The 19,997-nt window shown below is 38.7% G+C and overlaps 1 protein-coding gene across 1 annotated transcript in view; it reads right to left on the bottom strand.

Moving 5' to 3' along the window:
- Positions 1–18,398, bottom strand: part of PPP4R2 (protein phosphatase 4 regulatory subunit 2) — a 52,323-nt gene extending 33,925 nt beyond the window's left edge. Inside the window, exons 1-2 of the mRNA XM_059390164.1 lie at positions 18,149–18,398; positions 17,054–17,135 (exon numbers count right to left, since the gene is read on the bottom strand). Coding sequence (XP_059246147.1) covers positions 17,054–17,135; positions 18,149–18,182 — 116 coding nt within the window. The 5' untranslated portion in view covers positions 18,183–18,398. The remainder of the gene's footprint in view (positions 1–17,053; positions 17,136–18,148) is intronic.
- Positions 18,399–19,997: the final 1,599 nt, after the last annotated feature.

The following is a 19,997-nucleotide window of genomic DNA, read 5'->3' as shown; positions in this document are numbered from 1 at the left end:
CAAATATGCTGGCACCCTGATTTCAGACATCCAGCCTCCGTAACTGTGAGAAAATCATTTGTTGCTGAAGCCATCCAATCTCTGGTATTTTGTTACTGCAACCTAAGCTAAGACAGCAAGTTAACTATTGAAGAAACAGTGACATACACTACAAAAGGATATAAAGATCAAAAACCAAATTATGACTCCTAAGGAGCCTAGTTTAGTAGAGAAATAATGGTTGTAATAAACACCCATAACATAGAGCAGAAAACAATAAATGGAAAATTTATGAAGGCAAAGTTACTATATTGTTTGAAAATCTGGGAAGGCAGTTACCTTTGTCTAAATAGATTCTAGACATACGGAAACCATCCTTCCCTCTCTCTCTCACATACACAGTCTCTGAATTTGGCTATAGTAGTTTCTATTATTTTCTAAAGTTAGAAAGAATACTTCTTTAACAGATGAAGACAGGTGTGATTTTGCTTTTTCTTCCACTTACATATTTAATCCAGCTCCTACTTTGTCACAGTCTCAGCAAGGCAATTTCAGCCCCCTCAACACTTGGAAAACCACAAGTAGAAACAGATTAGTAAGCAAACAGCTGCAATAAAAAACGTGATCAGTGCATATCAGAAATATGGTGGTTTCTATTAAGAAAGGGGGATCTGAGAAAGTTTTCAGCAGATTACTATGTATTTGAATAGAGCTATCTGAACAATCTTAAAAGACAAGTGAAGGTTATGCCATGAAGAAGAAGAACAGAGGCAATCAACAGGAAGATGCTATTAGAATTTAATACTAGCAGAATACAGCACTGCACATTCAGTGAAATGCAAATAATTTGGTCAAGTTACAAATGGTGGCAAAAGATTGGAAAGTTAAGAAGAGCCCAAATCAAGAAAGAACTTTAATGAGTAAGACAATATTTGCCTCACTGGAAGAAAAGTAGTATAAGAAGGAATGATATTAACTAATAATGTTAACAAGGGAGACTTTAAAGGGAACAAAGCAGAGTGACCATACATCCTAGTTAGAACAGTCCTGGTCTACATCTGTTCACCTGGTGTTCCACCCAGTTTACCACTTGTACCGTATTTAATGAAGTGTTACTAGTAATTGCAGTAAAATATGCAGGTTTGGTAGGCCTCTCCACTTTGTACTTCCAACTTCTGCCATGATCCTGTCAGCTTGTTTATGAAATGCATGGATAATGAAGAGAGTCCTCACTTTAATGTAGAGTTAAATCTGAAAGATGACAGGAATAACTAATTTATCTTTCTTTCATCCTTTCCAGACTTACTGTATCTAATCCTTCCCTTTCAAGGGTTAATATGCAGGGGACTTCTCCAGAGGTTAGGGCAATTAGCATCTTTGGATGTGGAAGAAGTGGTCAACATTTCTACCACTAATGTCCCACTGATGTATCAGCCAAATTAGGGCCTATGATTTTGTCCCTGAAAACAGAGCTGCCAAGCTATCAATGAGCAGAAGTAAGGGAAATTATAAGTTAGGTACATGCAAAGTAGCTAATATTAATACACAAAGCTAGTACTTTTTCACTAAAATGAAGAATTAAAGCTTCTCTCTTCCCAATGTATATTAAGACTCATCCCATGAAGCTAGCTAATGAATACATTTGTGAATAATAATTTTATCATTATTCCTAACACAGAGCTCTTAAAAGCCTTGTAAAACAGGGGTGCTAGGACAAACTTCTGCTCTATTATAGAGTCTGGGGCCCCAGTTCCTGACAGAGCACTCTTAAAATCTTTGGAATTTCCTGAGTGATAGAAACAGCTTCTGTTCTAATGAAGCAACTCTAATGAGGTGATTGATGGACTCCTGCATGGGGGCTAGTATCACAAAGACCAAGTGAGGATTAGTAGTTTGGAACTTTCAGCACTGCCTTCCCTCTTCTCCAGAGAGGAGAGGGGCTAGAATTGGAGCGAATAATTAATCATGCCTACATGATGAAGCCTCCACAGAAATCTATAAACTAGATTCAGAGAGCTTCCAGAATCAAGAACAAGAACGCATTCACATGCTGGGAGGGTGGTGCACCCCAAACTTCACATGGACGAAAGCTTCTATGCTCAGGATCCTGCCAGGCTTCATCCTATGTTATCTCTTCATCTGGCTCTTCATTTGTATCCTTCAATATCCAGTGTAATAAACCAGTAATCTAGTTAAGTAAACAGTTTCTTTGAGTGCTGGGAGCCACTCTAGCAAATTAATGGCACCCAAGGACAAAGTCATGGAAACCTCTGATTTTTCAGCCTGCTGATCCAAACCACAGGTTAACAACCCAGATGTGTGACTAGCATTAGGGTAGAAGAGAGACAGTCTTTTAAGATTAAGCCCTTAATTTATGAGATCTGACATTAACCCCAGGTAGATAGTGTCAGAAGTGAACTGAACTGGAGGACATCCAGCTGGTGTCACAGAATTTCCTAAAAGCCCACACATGTAGTGTCAGAAGTGCTCTGAGAGTAAGAGTAAAGGAGAGATAGAATTTTCCAGACATATTTGACTAGGTAAGAGGCAAACATCTGCGACTTTCACCTTCACTGAAAATCAAAAATAACACTTATAATTAAGACTATGAATCTTTGACAAGTAATATTTATTTCTCAAAATTAAACTTTACTAAGTTTCTCAAATAGAATTCCAAAAGGTAAAACCAGAGACATGGTTAAAGATTTTGATCATACCCATCGGTTTTTATTTCACAGGTGAAAGAACAAACTATGAGACACATTTTAAAGCTTGATGTATGCTTTTTCCTATTAAGTAGAATCTTTCAATCTTGGCACCACTGACATTTTGGGTCTGGTAATACTCTGTGGGTGGGAGCTATCCTGTGCAATGCACAGCATCCCTGGACACTACCCATTTTCAGTAGCATCCCCCCACTAGTACCAACTGCAACGGTCTGTCATTTTCATCCCTGACTGAGAACCACTGCCGTAAATTTTCGAAAAGGAAAGTGAAGACAAGTATTACAGAATTAAATGAAAACTTGCAGAAAAAGCCCACATCTCAAAAACCTTCAATTAGTTTTACTGTTAATTACTGCAAAGACCTGCGAGTTTACATAAATACCATAGGTAAGATTAAATATTTTACTTACATTTAAATACAAGACTATATATATTCAAAACTAATTCTTTTCAAAATTAATTTTAAAAAGAACAATCTGAAGGTAAGTCCATTTTTGTAGGTGGTATTTTTATTCTTCCTGCTTGAGTATCAGAACTCTAGGACATTTCTGCAACCTCAGAGTGCTCTCAGTATTCAGTCTACCGAAGAACAAAATGTAGTTTTTTCCCTGAAAATAACTGGTTTGTTTTGGCCTATTTACAAAGAAATGCCAGAGCTAGATTGCGAAGAAAAAATTTACAAGAACAAAATTTCAAATACGTCATAAAAATTAAAGACACAGCTCATACTTTGTTACCTGGGGTCTCTTTTACTGATAAATATGACTACTTATCTATGGATTGTGACTAAAAAGACAGATACATGCCAGAAATAACAATCCAATCCAATCATTACAAAAACTATTCTTGCTATATAGTCATGACCATCTTTTTTAAACAACTTGCTGTTTGAGACTGTCTTAAACACAAATTATTCCATTATTCCTAACACAAAGAAGTGTAATTATTCAGAAGTAACTTCATCGGGCTCATTTGTTACTTTTATCAAAAAAATTTAGCAGAAGCCCTGAAAAACAAATCATAACTTCATAAATGAGGAAGACAGAAACTATAATTGGAAATAAACAAATGGAAAGATGTAGGCACAAAATAAAAGAAAGCAAATTAAAACGAGATACCATTTTTCATCTATCAGATTTCCAGATTTAAAAGCCTAATAAAAGGGGCACCTGGGTGGCTCAGTGGGTTAAGCCGCTGCCTTCGGCTCAGGTCATGATCTCAGGGTCCTGGGATCGAGTCCCGCATCTCGCTCTCTGCTCAGCAGGGAGCCTGCTTCCTCCTCCTCCTCTCTCTCTCTCTCTCTGCCTGCCTCTCTGCCTACTTGTGATCTCTCTCTGTCAAAAAAAAAAAAAAAATCAAAAAAAAAAAAAAAAAAAAAAGCCTAATAATGCTCGGCACTAACAGTGGTAGAAAAATAACTTCCCTACAGTGCTTGTATAAGCGTACACTGAAAAACTTTTTGGAAGGCCAGCTGGCAATACCTGACAAAATAATAATGCCCATAAACATCAACCTATAGATTCCATTCTTGCATCTGTGTCAATGTAAATATGCTCACTTAGGCACTTTCTGAATTGTTTTATAACTGTAAACAATCTAAAGAACCATCAAAGGAGGACAGGTTAAATAACTTACAGTATGTCCCAAAATATGGAATACTATGCAACCCATAAAAACAATGAGGCAAACCTGTTTCGGTAAGATATCCAAATATAGGAGGTAGCAAAAGGGAAACTGCCCAAGTTTGATATTAAGTGTTTTTTAGAAAGAATTAACATATACACATTTACACATACACAGAAAGATTTTGTTACTATGTAAGAAAAAGATTAAACGTATAGTTTGATTTTTTGTTGTTAGTACTAATATAATAAAAAAAACTTTAATGAGACAAGCTTATCTAAGCAGTACTGATTCCCATAATCTTTGTACATGAGTTTTTTCACAGTTTGGGCACAAGAATTATTTAATCCATGTGATCCATTAAACTCACCATATTTCTCCTTAACCAAAATGGCAATGTAAACAGAAAATGTATGTACTGTAGTCTCCATATTCGAGATTCTTAAAATTTTTAAGACAAATATTAAAATTTGCCACCTGTCCACGCACCTAAAATTTTGTCAAAAAATAATTTTTAAAGTGACCACATCAGCGCCTGGGTGGTTCAGTGGGTTAAACCTCTGCCTTCAGCTCAGGTCATGATCTCAGAGTCCTGAGATCGAGCCCAGCATCAGGCTCTCTGCTCAGAAGGGAGCCTGCTTTCCTCTCTCCCTTTCTCCCTCTCTCTCTGCCTGACTCTCTGCCTACCTGTGATCTCTGTCAAATAAATAAATAAATAAAATCTTTTTTTTTTTTTAAATTAAAAGACCACATCCTAACTGTGCATTGATTTCGGTCATATCCTACAGCAACTAAGATAGCAAAATCAAATGTCACAGATAATATTTACAAGAAAACTGGCTAAAGTGACAAGTATCCCTATGAACCTTCTAAAATAAACAGGCAAGCCTAGAGAGCTATCAATATCTACAGAGGAGGAAGACAAAGACTACTTCCCTTACAATAATAGCTCCTGAATAGGAAAACCCTGAATTCACTAACAGCACTTCCTGAGGAAAAAAGAAAACTAGGCCACATTCTACCCACATTCAAGATTACTTGTTGCAGAAATACTCTGCTGTGCAAAGTCCCTAAAAAATGTGGACCTGTCTCCAGATAAATAACTACCTTGAGACAAAATAGCCATAATCTCAAAAACCACCCTGCAGTCACCACGCACAATATTCCTAAAATAAGACCAGAATAAAACAATCTTGAAAAATGTCAAATTCACTTTAGTACAAACAATTCTGAACAGAAATATTTCATCAGTCAACAACAAGCTATCTCACCCTCCCTCTCAGATATACAATAATGCAAAAATTACAAATGTACTCACAATAGCTTATACCTCTCAAATACCAAATTCTTCTATAGCATATTTTTCTCTAGTTTCATCACCTGGAAATAGAAATCTTACCACCTACCTCCCAATATTGAGAGGTTAAGATTTTTGGTTGATTAAGAGTAACAAATCCAAAATACATATATTGAAAAGAAAGTTAGACTCGTATTTCCAATTAAAATATACATCAGTCTTATCACCTATACACTTTATTTTTACATGTCCGAAAAATTACAATTATTAAAATTTTCAGCCTTTGAGGTTACTGGAAAATAGTCTAAATCACAAATGTTAAAAGTATAGCAAGTAACTTACCTTACTGACTTCCAGTAAAGTATCTTCTGACACATTTTTTTCTTAAATCACAAATTACCACACCCAACCTCCCCATATTTGCCACAATCCCCAGGAAACTAAGACATGTCAGTGCTTAGAAGGTCCTATCATGGTATGCCACAAGGAAAGAAAAGCTGGACAGGTACATCAGTCAGGATTAGATAAGAAGCAAGAACATCACAGAAATAACTATTAACAGATTCCTGTTAAAAGCATAATTTCAAATTCTCAAGGTTTTAAAAGAATTCTCAGAGTGCTTCAGTAGAGAGGAAAGATGTAGGGTGCCTGGGCGGCTCAGATGGTTAAGCGTCTGCCTTAGGCTCAGGTCATGATCCCAGGGTCCTGGTTGGAGTCCTGCACTGGGCTCCCTGCTCAGCAAGGAGCCTGCTTCTCCCTCTGCTTCTCTGTTTCTCACGAATAAATAAATAAAATCTTTAAAAAAAAAAAAAAAGAAAGATTTGAGAAGACAACATGGGACAAGGAGTATAAAAGTACAGGCTACGAGAGGACCTAAAGGCAGAATGCCTGAGTTTAAATTCCAATTCTTGCACTCACCAGATGCACTACCTTAAAACTTTTTAAGATATGTAAGTCTCGGGGCACCTGGGTGGCTCAGTGGGTTAAAGCCTCTGCCTTCAGCTCAGGTCATGATCTCAGGGTTCTGGGATCGAGCCCCGAATCGGGCTCTCTGCTCAGCAGGGAGCCTGCTTCGCCCCCTCTCTCTGCCTGCCTCTCTGCCTACCTGTAATCTCTGTCTGTCAAATAAATAAATAAAATCTTTAAAAAAAGAAAAAAAATTTTAAAAAAGATATGTAAGTCTCAGTATGTGTTTTTAAAAAGCAAAGGTACCTACTTCAGAAAGCAGTTGTAAAGATCAAATCAAGATACACATATGAAACGTCTGTGTCTGGCACAAAATGTTTACTAAAAGTTTGCCTTTTAGGAAGAAAAACCACTTTAACCTAAAACACAAGTCCTATGTGAAAACTCTAGTCCCTTAAAGATAAATCTCCATTTCAGGTTCACAAGCTTAAAATCAAACTAAGACTCCACAAAGGAGTTTATTGAGAAGCACCACACACAAAAAGAAGTTAACATTTGGAGAATAAAATTTTAAAAGGGTCAAAAATACTCAAGATACCCAGAAACTGCAAGGAGCCTAGACAAATCACAGGGAGACAGGAAAAGAAAGTACCATGTACTGTATGTCTGAAGAAGTCTAAGTCAGATCTAGTTATAGCAAAGAAGGAAAATATAATAGCTAAAGCAAAGTTTTAGAAAGCAAAATGAGTAACTAGCTCAGTCTCAAGTATAAAAAAGTTTGATGAGATTTAGGGAAGTCTTGGGCCTGAACAGAGATCACTGTAACTGGTCAATGTTTTTGTTCTTAGGACTTCATTTCAGTAAGCTGCAAACCTTTTAAGTATCAAAATTGGTATTAAATTTATTTTTAGTACTGCTAATTTTTATTTTCATATCAATCTAAAAACAAAATAAGGAATCTAAGATTTATTTTACTGAATACCTGCTATTTCAAAAAACTCCGTGAAGTTAAGTGTTTTCACATTTCCAGCGCAGACCTGAAGAAAAGGCAGCTTAGGTAACTAACCTATTCCATCATGGTCATTCACATAGATTATAAGGAAACTAAAATTTTCACCAAGATTGTTTTCTAAGCTAGGGTCAAGCAGATTATAAGCACAGAGTCAAGAGAGATACCCTGACAAATTCACCTCCAAGAGCAGCTTCACTGTACCACAGAGCCTGTCAATAAAGCTTTTCTTCGCCCCCCTCCCCAAAGACACACTGGTAAGTGGTAACAAAAAAGCCCTACTACACTGTCACATCTATGGCACATTTTGAAAAAGAACTGGGGGCAGTAATTGCCATAATTTTACATCATTACTAATTTGACACGTAACTATTTTTCACTGTATAGTCAGTGGTGTAATCTCTCAATAATACTCAGTGTATCTGGTAGGAATGGACTTTGAGCTTGGGTTACAGAAGTACCTATTACACAAGGTAGATTCCACACAAGCAGTGCCAAACCCAGGCAGCCTGATAATATAAACAGGACTGCTGTGGGTGAAACCAGAGAAAGCAAAGAAAAGCAACTAAACACATCTAAAAGCCTAGCAGATATGAAGATCTAAAATATATTTCTCAGATTCACTGGGTATTTTTAAAGTAAAATGTTTTCACAAACATATGTATTAAATGAAGTAACAGCCAACATTCTCCTCTTCAACTGTCTCTACTGCTTTAGTCACTGAATACATTTAAGGGTTTTGTGTTTTGTTTTGTTTGCTATTGATACTGAAACTTGACTTTGGTACAGAAAGATACAGGCAGAAGGATGCAGGCAGACACACACACTTTTCACTCACAAACTCCGGTATCATTAAAGTAAAAGACCTTACAGTCCACAAAACAGAGGGAAAGCACAGTAAATTGTGGATCATAAAATCCTTAACTTCTTACTAGTAAGATGTTTTGAAGCACCATGGAGTTTCTGACAGACTTCCAGTAATATGAACTGATGCATTCATCAACTGGCAGGCACAAAGAGGACCTCTGGATTTAGATATACACAGGTGTGTATACAGGTGACACTAAGAATGGCATTCTGTGAACCTCTTTGTGGCTCTGATGAATTAAAGTGGTTAACCATGACTGGTCTTTCTCATCCAGGTATACACAACTGATTCTCCTTTTTTTTTTTTTAAATCTTTTTTGGTCTCCAAACCATTCACCCCTGCAATATACTCCCAACAGTGAACATCTTTCACCATCAGCAGACATTTTTAACATCAACCACAATCACTAAGCCCCATGCTTCACTCTTAATCACTATTGCTGCCAATACCACCCCCAAAGTAACTGCCACAACACAGACTCCTATATGGTTTTCAAGCTGGGAGGAAACTTGGAGATCATAGATTACAAGCCCTTCATTTAGTATCTTAGCCAACTGTGGCCCACAGTAATTTAAGTGATTTAAATAATGGGAAATAAAATAGTTAGTTATAGCAGCTTCCACTTAGGGGTGGGAATGAGAGTGGGTTGTCAATTTGTGCCAGTCACTGTATTAAGCACTTCAGATGTACAATGAGAAAATTAAAGCACAGAGAATTCAGCCTTGGTCACAGAGTAAGTAGAAGAGGTAGGAATTCAAACCCAGGTCTTGTGTTGACTCAAACCAGAGCTCTTTCCCTAAGATACAGTATTATCTCAGGCTTGTCTCTTAAACCAAACTCACTGTTTATGCCCAACATATAGACAATTCTAATTTTTACTCCAAATTTTAGTATTTATAGGTACATCCTTCTATTTATTTAAGTCCTCACAAGAGCTGAGGCAACTATATGGTAAAAACCCCATTTTTCAAGTGAGCGAACAGGCTCACAAGTAACGTGCCCAAATTCACGGAGAGAAGTCGCCAACCTAATTTCAGAATTCAAGCCATGCTCCTTCCAAGAATATTACCACATGCTAACTCTCATGAAATTATGGGACTAACCAACTACTAGTAAAACAGGGACTGAACATGGAAAATATGAGCTCACCTGCACACCAAAGAGACTGAAAATTTTAAGTTAACTCTACACAGAAAACAAGGTTCCAAAGCATCAACAGATTTTCTGCAGTATGCATGACACATCAGGTTTATAGCACGATATGATGAAACAAATGATTAAAATTTTCATGTTTATACCTTAATCACTGCAGTTACTGGAACACATGAAACAAAATTTGGCGCACCCACTTAACTAATATTTAATGAAAATCTGTGCTTTGTCTGTGTACCACTGTGATGGTGGTACATGACAGGGGACACAAGGAAAATTCATAGTAAGTACATTATTTTAGTATTTATAGATTTAGAGTATAAGTACTGACTTAGAAAGATGTAACCAATGCAACAAACCAGTGGTTTCAGATCTTTCTCACAATGGGAAAAAAATTAACATAGTGACTACATTTCTGTGGAGGGATAAAATGAAGGCTTAACTTCTACAATATTTTTCTATTTTGAAAAAATCTGGAAAAAAGTAAGCCAAACTAGAAAATAGTATTAAATATTTACATAGATGTTACAAGGATGTGGCAAATATAATGAAGGCAGTATAGGAGGCTGACTTTTTAAAAAAATATTTTGGGGGGATTTAGAGAAAGAGTGAGCACACATGAGCAGGAGGGGAAGAGAGGGAGAGAATCCCAAGCACAGCCCTAACTCAGATCATGCCCTGAGCAGAAATCAAGAATCCACTGCTCAAATGAGTGCCAGTGGGCCACCCAGGTGCCCCGGGAGACTGACATTTTAGAAACAATGTTCAGTATATACTACTGTTCAGTAAATACTAAGCTGACAAACAAAATTCCCTAAAGAAATCCAGAGAAGAAAGATCTAACAGCCTCATCACTTAAGGAGATTTTTATTTACTTATAATAAGGAGGTCTCAGCTGTTGTTAACTACTTTTAGATAACCTTTTATTTTCTTACTATTATGTCAAAATTGCTCAACACAAAGAATTTCCAATTGCAGGGGGCGAGGTAGGAGGGTGGGGGTAATCCAGACTCAATATAAGCACTGTCAACACAGTAACTACTATTTATTGAGCATTTACTGTTTCACTAAGTGACATGATTAAGTTTTCCATGTATTAAGTACTTATACTATGAAATACTATTATTTCTACTTCATAGATGAGGAAAGTAACAAGTTTTCATAAGAAGTATAATAATGAGAGGGTGACAATGGTACTTTAGTTTTCTATCCCTCCAAAACCCCATATATCAGACATAACTAGACAGCAAAGCCAAAAACCAACAAACAATAACATTTACAATTAAACTACCTGAAAAAAAACAACACAACACAAAACTAGCTAAGAACGTAGTGAACCTCACAAACCCCAAAGAATAAAGGGTTAAGAAAAAGTGACAGTTACGTGACCCGTACCTTATCAGGTTCTGAACAAAAGAAAGTAGAGAGAGGTCATGGTGCACCTGAAAGGCCTAGGAAAAGGAGAACCACAAAACTGTCAACAAGCAATCACTAGAAATCATGATCGGACAATTTGAGCATGGCAGCTGGAACTGAATGGGCTATGCCCACTCCACTAGTGATAAACAAAAGGGACCCACAGTGAAGGAACAGCAGTCTTGCTCCAATGTGATCCTGAAAGTGACCTACCAGAGATGACACCAAGATGTGGAGAAGAGGACAATAAAGATGAAGGAAACACAGGGTCCAAATAAGAGTAGGAGCGGAAAACAGAACCTGGAAATTTCAGAGAGCAAACTCCATGTTCTTAAATACTTATAAAAGCAATAAGAAAGCTCTGTGAAGTCAGGAAAGCTATTCTGAACCAAATTTCCTCCTCAAAGGTCAAGAAAACTAATTTCATGTAAAAATGTACAACAGAAAAGTATCAAGCCCAAACCCAGTACAAAGTAATTGTAAGAAAAAAAGAGTAAGGAGAACAAACATCCCTACAGAAAATGAAAGGAACCTAGAAAGACTTGTCCAAAAACAGATCAAAACTGTATGATACAATTTCAAAATAAGCTAAAGACACAGAGAAAAATGATACAAGTCAGAATTAGAGAAACTCAGAAAATGAGTTTTATAATAGCTTTCAGCAAATGATTAGACATTTTTTAAATTACTTAAGGAAACAGACGTTTAAGCTAGTACATGAGAATGAAAGAATATAACAGATATCACAGTAAGAGTTCTTTAAAGGAAAAAAATTTTTTAAAAACCAAAACAGAATTTAAAATTTCACCTTAAAGACACTTATCAAGAGAATGAAAAGAAAAGCCACAAAAGTTGTACCAGTACTTATGAATCTTATGTCAGATAAAGGTCTTCTATCTGTAACATATACAGAACTCTCAAAAACCAGTAAGAAAACAACTCAATTTTTAAATGGGCAAAGACCTGAAGAACCAGTTTACCAAGAAGATACAAGAATAGCAAATAAACACATGAAAAAATACTGAATATGATTAGTCATTAGGGAAATACAAATTAAAACCACTCTGCAATATGTACCTTAACAAAATGACTACAAAAAAAAAAGAAGGGCCATATAAATGTTGAAAAGGACGTGGAAAACCTTAACTCAACTCCCACTAATACTGGTGGGAAAGCAAACTGGTGCAGTCACTCTAGAAAACAGTCTGGCAGTTTCTTAAGAAGTTAAACATTCACCTACCGTATGACTCAGCCAATTAACTCCTAGGTTTTTTTATCCAAGAAAAAAAAATGCCTACATCCCTACAAAGATCTGCACACAAATATTTGTAACAGCTTTTCTGATAATAAAAAAACTGAAAATAATTCGTATGTCCATCAACTAGTGAATGTATAAAAAACCCGTAAGATATCCATATAATGAATACCACTCAGAATCAAAAAGGAATGAACTGCTGAAAACCAAATATGGACCTCGATTATGCTGAGTAAAAGAAGCCAAAGACTACAAACTGTATGATTCAATTTATATAAAATTCTAGAACAAGTAAACTAAAGTGACGAAAAGTGGATCTGTAGTTGCCTAAGAGGAGCACACCCAGGGAAGGAAGACTACAAAAGGGCAAGAAGAAACTTCTGGGAATAATGAATGGGTATGTTCAGAATCTTCAGTGTGGTCCAACTTTGAGGACAGATGTCAAAATTTAGCAAACTATGTATTCTCAATAAACGAAGCTTACCTCACCAAAGCTTGATTTTTGTCCTTTTTAAAAAAAAAAAAAAAAAACAGAAATAAGGAAAGGAATTCAGGACAAAATAAAGAATACTGAAGACACGCAAAGATGACTGACATAAGAATACAAGGAGTCCCTGAAAAGGAAAATCAAAGAAAATAATTTTTATTTCCTGAAATTAAAAATAAAGATATGAAAAATTTGAAAATGCATACTGAAAGAGCATACCACATACCTGAGTATACTGACCCAAAATGCCCAACACTAAAACAAAGTCTCAAAAAATTACTGCGCTTAACAGAAAAAAATTCCTTGGGAGTCTAGGCAAAAGGAGTATATGGCTTTTAACGAGGTAAAGAAAATTGAATTATCATCTGATTTTTTTTTTAAAGGTTTTATTTATTTATTTGACAGACAGAGATCACAAGTAGGCAGAGAGGCAGGCAGAGAGAGAGGGGAGGAAGCAGGCTCCCTGCAGAGCAGAGAGCCCCATGCGGGGCTCGATCCCAGGACCCTGGGATCCTGGGATCATGACCTGAGCTGAAGGCAGAGGCTGAGGCAGACCCACTGAGCCACCCAGGCGCCCCCATCAGATTATTTTTTTGACAGGTACTCTGAGTTGGGGGAAACAATGGAATTAACATATTTAAGCTATTCAAGGACAGAAAATGAGAACCAAAAAATTTTATTTCCAAACTGACCCACAAGAATAAAGGACACTAACTGTTAACAATATATAAAAACTCGGGAAATGTCCCATGAACTCTGCCAAAAGACTCTAGGAGAAAATGAACTTCAGACAACCAAACTAACTAGAGATACAGACCTAAGGACTGGTGGTGAGCACTTGATACAGAGCTACTAAAAAAATAAGAATAAATGATGATTAGGAGAAACTTATGTAATAGCTGTATGTCCAGAGAATATAGATACAACTACTTTTCTTAAATTGGGGCTACAAATTGGGAGAGTATATGAACAATTTTGATGTTCTTACTAACTACACCAATGAAGTTGGTATTATTATTAGACTTTTCCTGTGTCCTTGAGAACCAGAATTGTTAGAGTGGAAGAAGTAAAACTCTGTAGTCCTGATTTTGAACGGGAAGCATCAGAATGAATCATGTAGTACTTTATTAGTTCTGTACACTGAAGAGGCTAGAAACAATGACCAACTCAGTAATAATAAGCATCTCCAGTCTCCAGGTTGTAGTCTTTAAACACTACTTCCCACTAAAAGACACGGCTTCTTGAGAAATGTCTGATTTCAGGTCTGGGTAGGAATGAGCTTAGACCATATGCTAGGGGCGCGTGGGTGGCTCACTGGGTGAAGCCTCTGCCTTCGGCTCAGCTCATGGTCTCAGGGTCCTGAGACTGAGACCCACATCGGGCTCTCCACTTGGCAGGAAGCCTGCTTCCCGGCCTGCTTGTGATCTCTCTTTCTGTGTCAAAAAACAAAAAACAAAACAAAAACAAAAAAAAAAACCCCGACCATATTCTAATACCAAAGACTATGAACACTCAAAGACCACTAAGAGCCAAGTCAAAAGGACTCTCGGATCAAATGAAAGAGGCTCCCACAGGCCAAAGAGGGCACAATATGACCATCAAAAAGAGTAACTGCAATTAAAACTTATCAAATGTTTAAATCCACAATTGAAACCCATCAAATATTCAAATTCATTATTGAAACCTACCACATATGTTTCTGTTTATTCAGCACATACTATATACTTGGCACTAAGCTATAAACTGTTACCTTTGGTAAAATGTCCTTTAAGGAAATGTCCCACTTTAGGACAAAGTAAGCTTTTCAACATTAAAAATAATTTTTTCAGGGGCGCCTGGATGGCTCAGACATTAAGCATCTGCCTTCTGCTCAGGTCATGATCCCAGGATCCTGGGACTGAGCCCCGATCAGGCTCCCTGCTCAACAGGAAGCCTGATTCTCCCTCTCCCACTCCCCCTGCTTGTGTTCCCTCTCTCACTGTGTCTCTGTCAAATAAATAAATAAAATCTTTTAAAAAAATAAACAAATAGTTTCTTGAAGTAGCCAAACCCAGCAAAATTTGGAGATTGTTTTAGATAAATAATCAGTCTTCATTACAGTTTAGAAAGCCATGACTTGGCATCTTTCCCAACTTCCTACATTAGATGTTTACAGGTAATTTTTAAAAGACCCTAAACCTAAAGGAAAATTGCTCCAGTATTTTTTAGATTTTCCTCCAACTTCCTACTCAGTAAAAACGTATGCTATAATTTTTAAATCTCTCTAAAGCTAAAAATACCTAGTGTCAAATTGGGCTTTTTTAATGGAAAATAAATAGCCTAGGCTGTCACTGATGTTCGTCCATAAACAAAATCCACATATCTCTTCTGTTAATGATTTCTTGCTATAAGATATCAATGAAAATAAAAACTATGGAATTCTTATCTCAAGTCACCCATCCATCCTAAAACCCTGAAGAGATCTGATCTCCTGTTCTTTACATTTTCTTGTTAAAATCTTGTAAGTTAGACAAAGCTTAGTTTAACCATAAAGTGGATGACAGAAAGAGCAAATTTCAGAATCAAAAGGCATGCACTTGTCGATTAAAAACAAAAAGATTAAAGCTAAACGTGTAAACACCAGCTGCTTTAATGATAAATTTAAAAATACTTACCAAATTCTATAAAGAATCTAACATCACCATTTTAATACAAAATAATACTAGTGAATGCAAATAAATGTGGGGTGGGAGTAAGTGGATAGCAGAATTGTGTAAGTCTTCTATACAAACAAAATAATTGTCCACAAAAATCAGGTTAAATTTCCCTAGCCACATGGTGATCCAGTCTGACAGGATATTAAGAAGTTTTCTTTCAGAAGTTTTCAACTATTTACAGCCAATGTAGTTTATCAAAAGAGAAGCCAGTTTGTACAGACCTGATAAGAAGAGGTTTTAAGTATTTACCTCCAAATAGTTTGACATAATCTTGTTTATCAAAACTCTGAAAGTAAAAGCTTCCCCTCTTGATATTGTAGAGGGATAAGTTTGAACCAACTGACAATTTGAAAGAAATAGAGGAAATCTAAGAATTTACAATTTAAGAATTTATGATTTAGGGATTAATTTATTTTTGAAAGATAGCAACTAGTCATTTTTAAGCTTATCTACATAAATATCAGTTATGCTGCATCAATTTTTAAAATCAAGATGTTCTAAGAGACTATAATTCAGAGAAAAATGTAATTGTTTTTTCTCCTAAAGAGTTCCACTTTTTAAGTTGAATAAAGAAAAATGTAAGATTCAAAACATCACAGATACAGTCCTGTTAATTTTTAACAAAGCACTATGGAGACTCAGCTTATCTACTAAATAAGAGGGTATTTTTACCTTCCTAAATTTAGGCTCGTTATTAGAAGGCTACACATATTTCAACCACAAGTGCATCTTGTGAGAAATGAATATCTGCTAATAAAGCCCAAGAAAGTATACATCACTTGCTGAAGCTTACACTCACAGTAGGCCTCAAAAAGAATTTTAAAAATAGATAAGGCATAGGGGAGCCAAAAGAAAGCTCATTTAATAACACTGCACCCAAAGAAATCTATCTCCTTCCTACTTCCCACCCCCTACAAAAAGAGTACAAGCAAGTGACCAAATCTACACTCCTTTCTACAAATTAACTCAGTGATGGCAAAAACAACTCCTGCAACACAAACTACACACACAATGAACTGGAATGGTACTTAAGAAAACAGCCCTAACTTCATAGTATAAGTTTCAGATTCACAACATTTGGAAACAAGCCTAATAAAATGCTGAGCATATGTAACAAGTTAGCTATCCTAGAAAGTTTACAGGACAATCAAAACTGTAGCATCTGGAATTTGTCAGATAATCACCCTAAGTCCTCAGGAGAATAAATAGAAGTGACACTTCAAACACTCATATACATAAATATGACAACAAAAGGTTGGACAAAGGACAATATGAGAAAATACCACCAACAAAAAAAATTTGAGACAGAATCAAAGCCACAAAATTCCAGAAATAAGCCTGTTAGGGCCAAAAAGGGTCATAACAGGATAGGCATTCTTTTCCCTAGCACTGCCGACTAGTAAATTCTAAATCTACAAAAGCATAGATACGAAGGAAATTTTAACAAATTTTTAAAACTCATCACAGAGTATGCACAAGGGAAATAAAGAATATGCACTTAGGAAATGCTTTAAGTAAGTGGAGCTTGTACAGCTGTAAAAAGATGATTCAGTTCTTCTGAAATACACTCCCCGCCCCCTTCTAAACAATTCTGAATGATACCTACGACCGGAACAACAAATACATGTTTTCAACTCACATTGTCTCTCCAGTCTTGGCTACATGACAAAGAAACTGATCCAGGACAGGACAAACTTCTTTTTTTCCCCTCTTCTCAAAATCTAAATAAGAGAAGAAAGAAAAATTATCAGTATTTTCAAAGTCCATCAACCACTTAGAGTGCACTATAAAAACAAACTTTTCTCCCAGTTCTTTCTCAAATATAAAAAGCACTTTAAAAAAATATATTATCAGGTGCTCAGCCACATATTCATTCACCCCCGACTCTCACAAGTTCTACTTCTAACATCGGTCTCTTCACGTTGTAACAAGAACCCTCCTAAAGGGGGCACTCAACTTCTCCACAAATCATCCTTAATCCAGTGTTTCTCAAAGTGTAGTCCGGGGGAACACCAACACCAGATTTATCTGAGACACCAATTAAAATACGAATCCCAGGCCCCAACCCCCATAAATTGTTTATCTAGATAAAGTTCATAAATCTGCGTCTTAAGAAACCGCAGCTACCTCACGGTGCCGTTTCCACATGATTTTCGATGTCAACGCATAATTGTGAAAACGCTGAAATCACACGCTATTCTAAGTTTGAGAACCACCCGTTCTCAAGCCTGTTGCGTGGAAGGCGACCACCTCAGAATTAGGGCGCGTGAAGGAATGACTTCAGCAGCTCTGTAAAAGACTTCCTGAGACACTTGAAAGTTGTTCTGCCGCCCTCTTCCCCCCACCACCACCACCCCAAACCTTCTACTTTTTCTCTCACCCAGACGCCTGGCGTGCGGGGGCCCGACGGAAAACGGAGCCTACCCGTAGGGGGGCTGCGGGCCCACGACCTCAACCCGGAGGGGTGGGCGAGAGGCTGGGGCCCCTACCAAAGCTTCCCCGGCTCCCCTCCCCCAGCCCAGACATCGGCGGCCGACACAAAGCCCAGAGCCGGGCGGGAGGGAGCTGCCCACAGGGCTCCCCGCCCCTGGGGAGGTGGGAGGGGGATGGGAGCCGGGGAAGCACCCCCCCCCGCGCTCCAGCCTGGCCCGGCTCCTCAGAGCCCCCTGCCCAGAGAAAGGAGAGGGGGCCGCGGAGGGTGAGGAGGAAGGGAGAGGGGGGCAGCTACCCCCACCTTTCAGCGCCTCCTGCAGCCTCTCGACGTCCATGGCTTCCCGGAGTCCCTCGCTGCCTCGCCTCCCTCCGCGGGTCTCCCGGGGACCGGAACGCCTCCCCCCACCCCCCCGACGCCCTCCCCCTCCCTCGTACACACTCCGGCACGCAGGCGACCGGGGGGGGCACCGAAGGGAGCCGGGGGAAGCGAGCGAGAGAGCGAGACCGAGAGAGCGAGCACCTCCCCGAGCCGCTACCACCAGCCCTCCAACATGGCGCCCGGCACGTCACCGCGCGCACGCTCCCTGCCGCCGTCCTCGCGCCCGCCGCGCGCCCCGACTCGGAGCCCGAGCGCGCGTGCGCGGCGGAGGCGTGCCCCCTGGGCAGCGCCGGAGACCCGGCAAGGGCCCGCCGCCCCGCCTTCCCCCGGGTGGTGGACCCCGGCTTGCCTGCGCTGTACTCCAGGCGGATTGGTCGCGGCCCGGGACTGCAGGCCCTAGTTTTGAGTCTTTGGTATTTGCTAGCTGTGTGATGTTGAGCAATTTACTGAGCCTCTCTGAGCCTTTCTTTCCCGGTCCGTGCAATGAGGGCACTGGTATCGACCACCCTGTACAGCTGCTGGGAGAATTAAGTGTGTACACACAGCCATCAGTGTACGCATTAAAAAAAGCACTCAGTGTTATGAATAATTCTACCAAGCATATCTCCCTGTCTGAACCTAACACTCATCACTGACCTACCTTGAAGAGAACTGATACATAAAAAGAGATTAAAAATTTAGCGATTGGAACCATCTGGACTCAAAGCCCAATTCGACTATTCCTATGTGACCCTGGACTAGTTATTTAAACTGACAGAGCCTCAGTTTCTTCACCTACAAAATGAGGGTTTGTAAAACACCCCTGAGACTCCAGTGAAATGGTGAACATGAAGCGTTCAGCAAGGTGCCTAGAACTTGTAAGCACTCGGTTAACGTGGCTGCTGTTTTCATTGTCGTCATGATTTGGATTGCGTTACATAAGCACCCAGGAAGTTAGGGCGGGACCTCAGAAGGCCTCTCCAACCCCGACATTTCACAAATGGGAAAGCTGCGGTGTAGAAAGCTAGTCTAGCAAAACGGCACCAGAACCCAGAACACCTTGCTCCCAGCCAGCGTGTTCCTTTTTATTATCTTCTCTTGTCTCTGCCCTTTCCAGGGAAAAGACACTGAGTTGTTCCACCTTGTCTCCTGAAAGCCTAGCACAAAGCCATGAAAGGAAGAAGAGGGGAGGAGGGCAGGAGGAAAGAAGGCTATTTTTGACTTGTGTCAGAAGGTGGGAATTTGGACACAGCGCTCCCAAACTGCTGACCCTCTTAAAATAATGGCTCTGACCCTGCCCCTGGGGGGCAGATGTAGGCAAAAGCTCCCCAAAGCCAAAACACTTCTCATTTTGCCATCAGGGGACCAATCTCTAGTGTCTTTAGACCCTTTCATTGTTCAGAGCCTTACAGTTAAATAGCCTTACCGAGGGATGTATGAGGTTGACATCAAATATACACACCCACCATGCCCAGCATTTAGTTATGGTGGTCCCTTCTAGTATAAAGGGGCCTATTCTCTAGATAGTAAAGCCTAGCCCCCTTTCTCTCTACCACCACGTCCTCTGTTTAGGCGAGTCTCTTTTTTGTCAGACTTGTGTGAGACTATATAGTTACTACTAGCCATGTGTGGTTATTTAAATTTTCATTAAATTTTTTAAAAATTTAAAATTCAGTTCTGGAGTTTTTCAATAAAATTCATTTCTCAGTCGCACTAGCCACATTCCAAGAGCTCAACAGACACAGGGGACTAATGGTTTCTGTACTGTCCAGCACAGATCAAGAAAATCCCA

Source organism: Mustela nigripes, chromosome 2 (assembly GCF_022355385.1).
Source record: "Mustela nigripes isolate SB6536 chromosome 2, MUSNIG.SB6536, whole genome shotgun sequence".
In the NCBI taxonomy this organism is placed as follows: Eukaryota; Metazoa; Chordata; class Mammalia; order Carnivora; family Mustelidae; genus Mustela; species Mustela nigripes.
The sequence above is the reverse complement of the archived record's forward strand: the minus strand, read 5'-3'. Positions and strand labels throughout refer to the sequence as shown.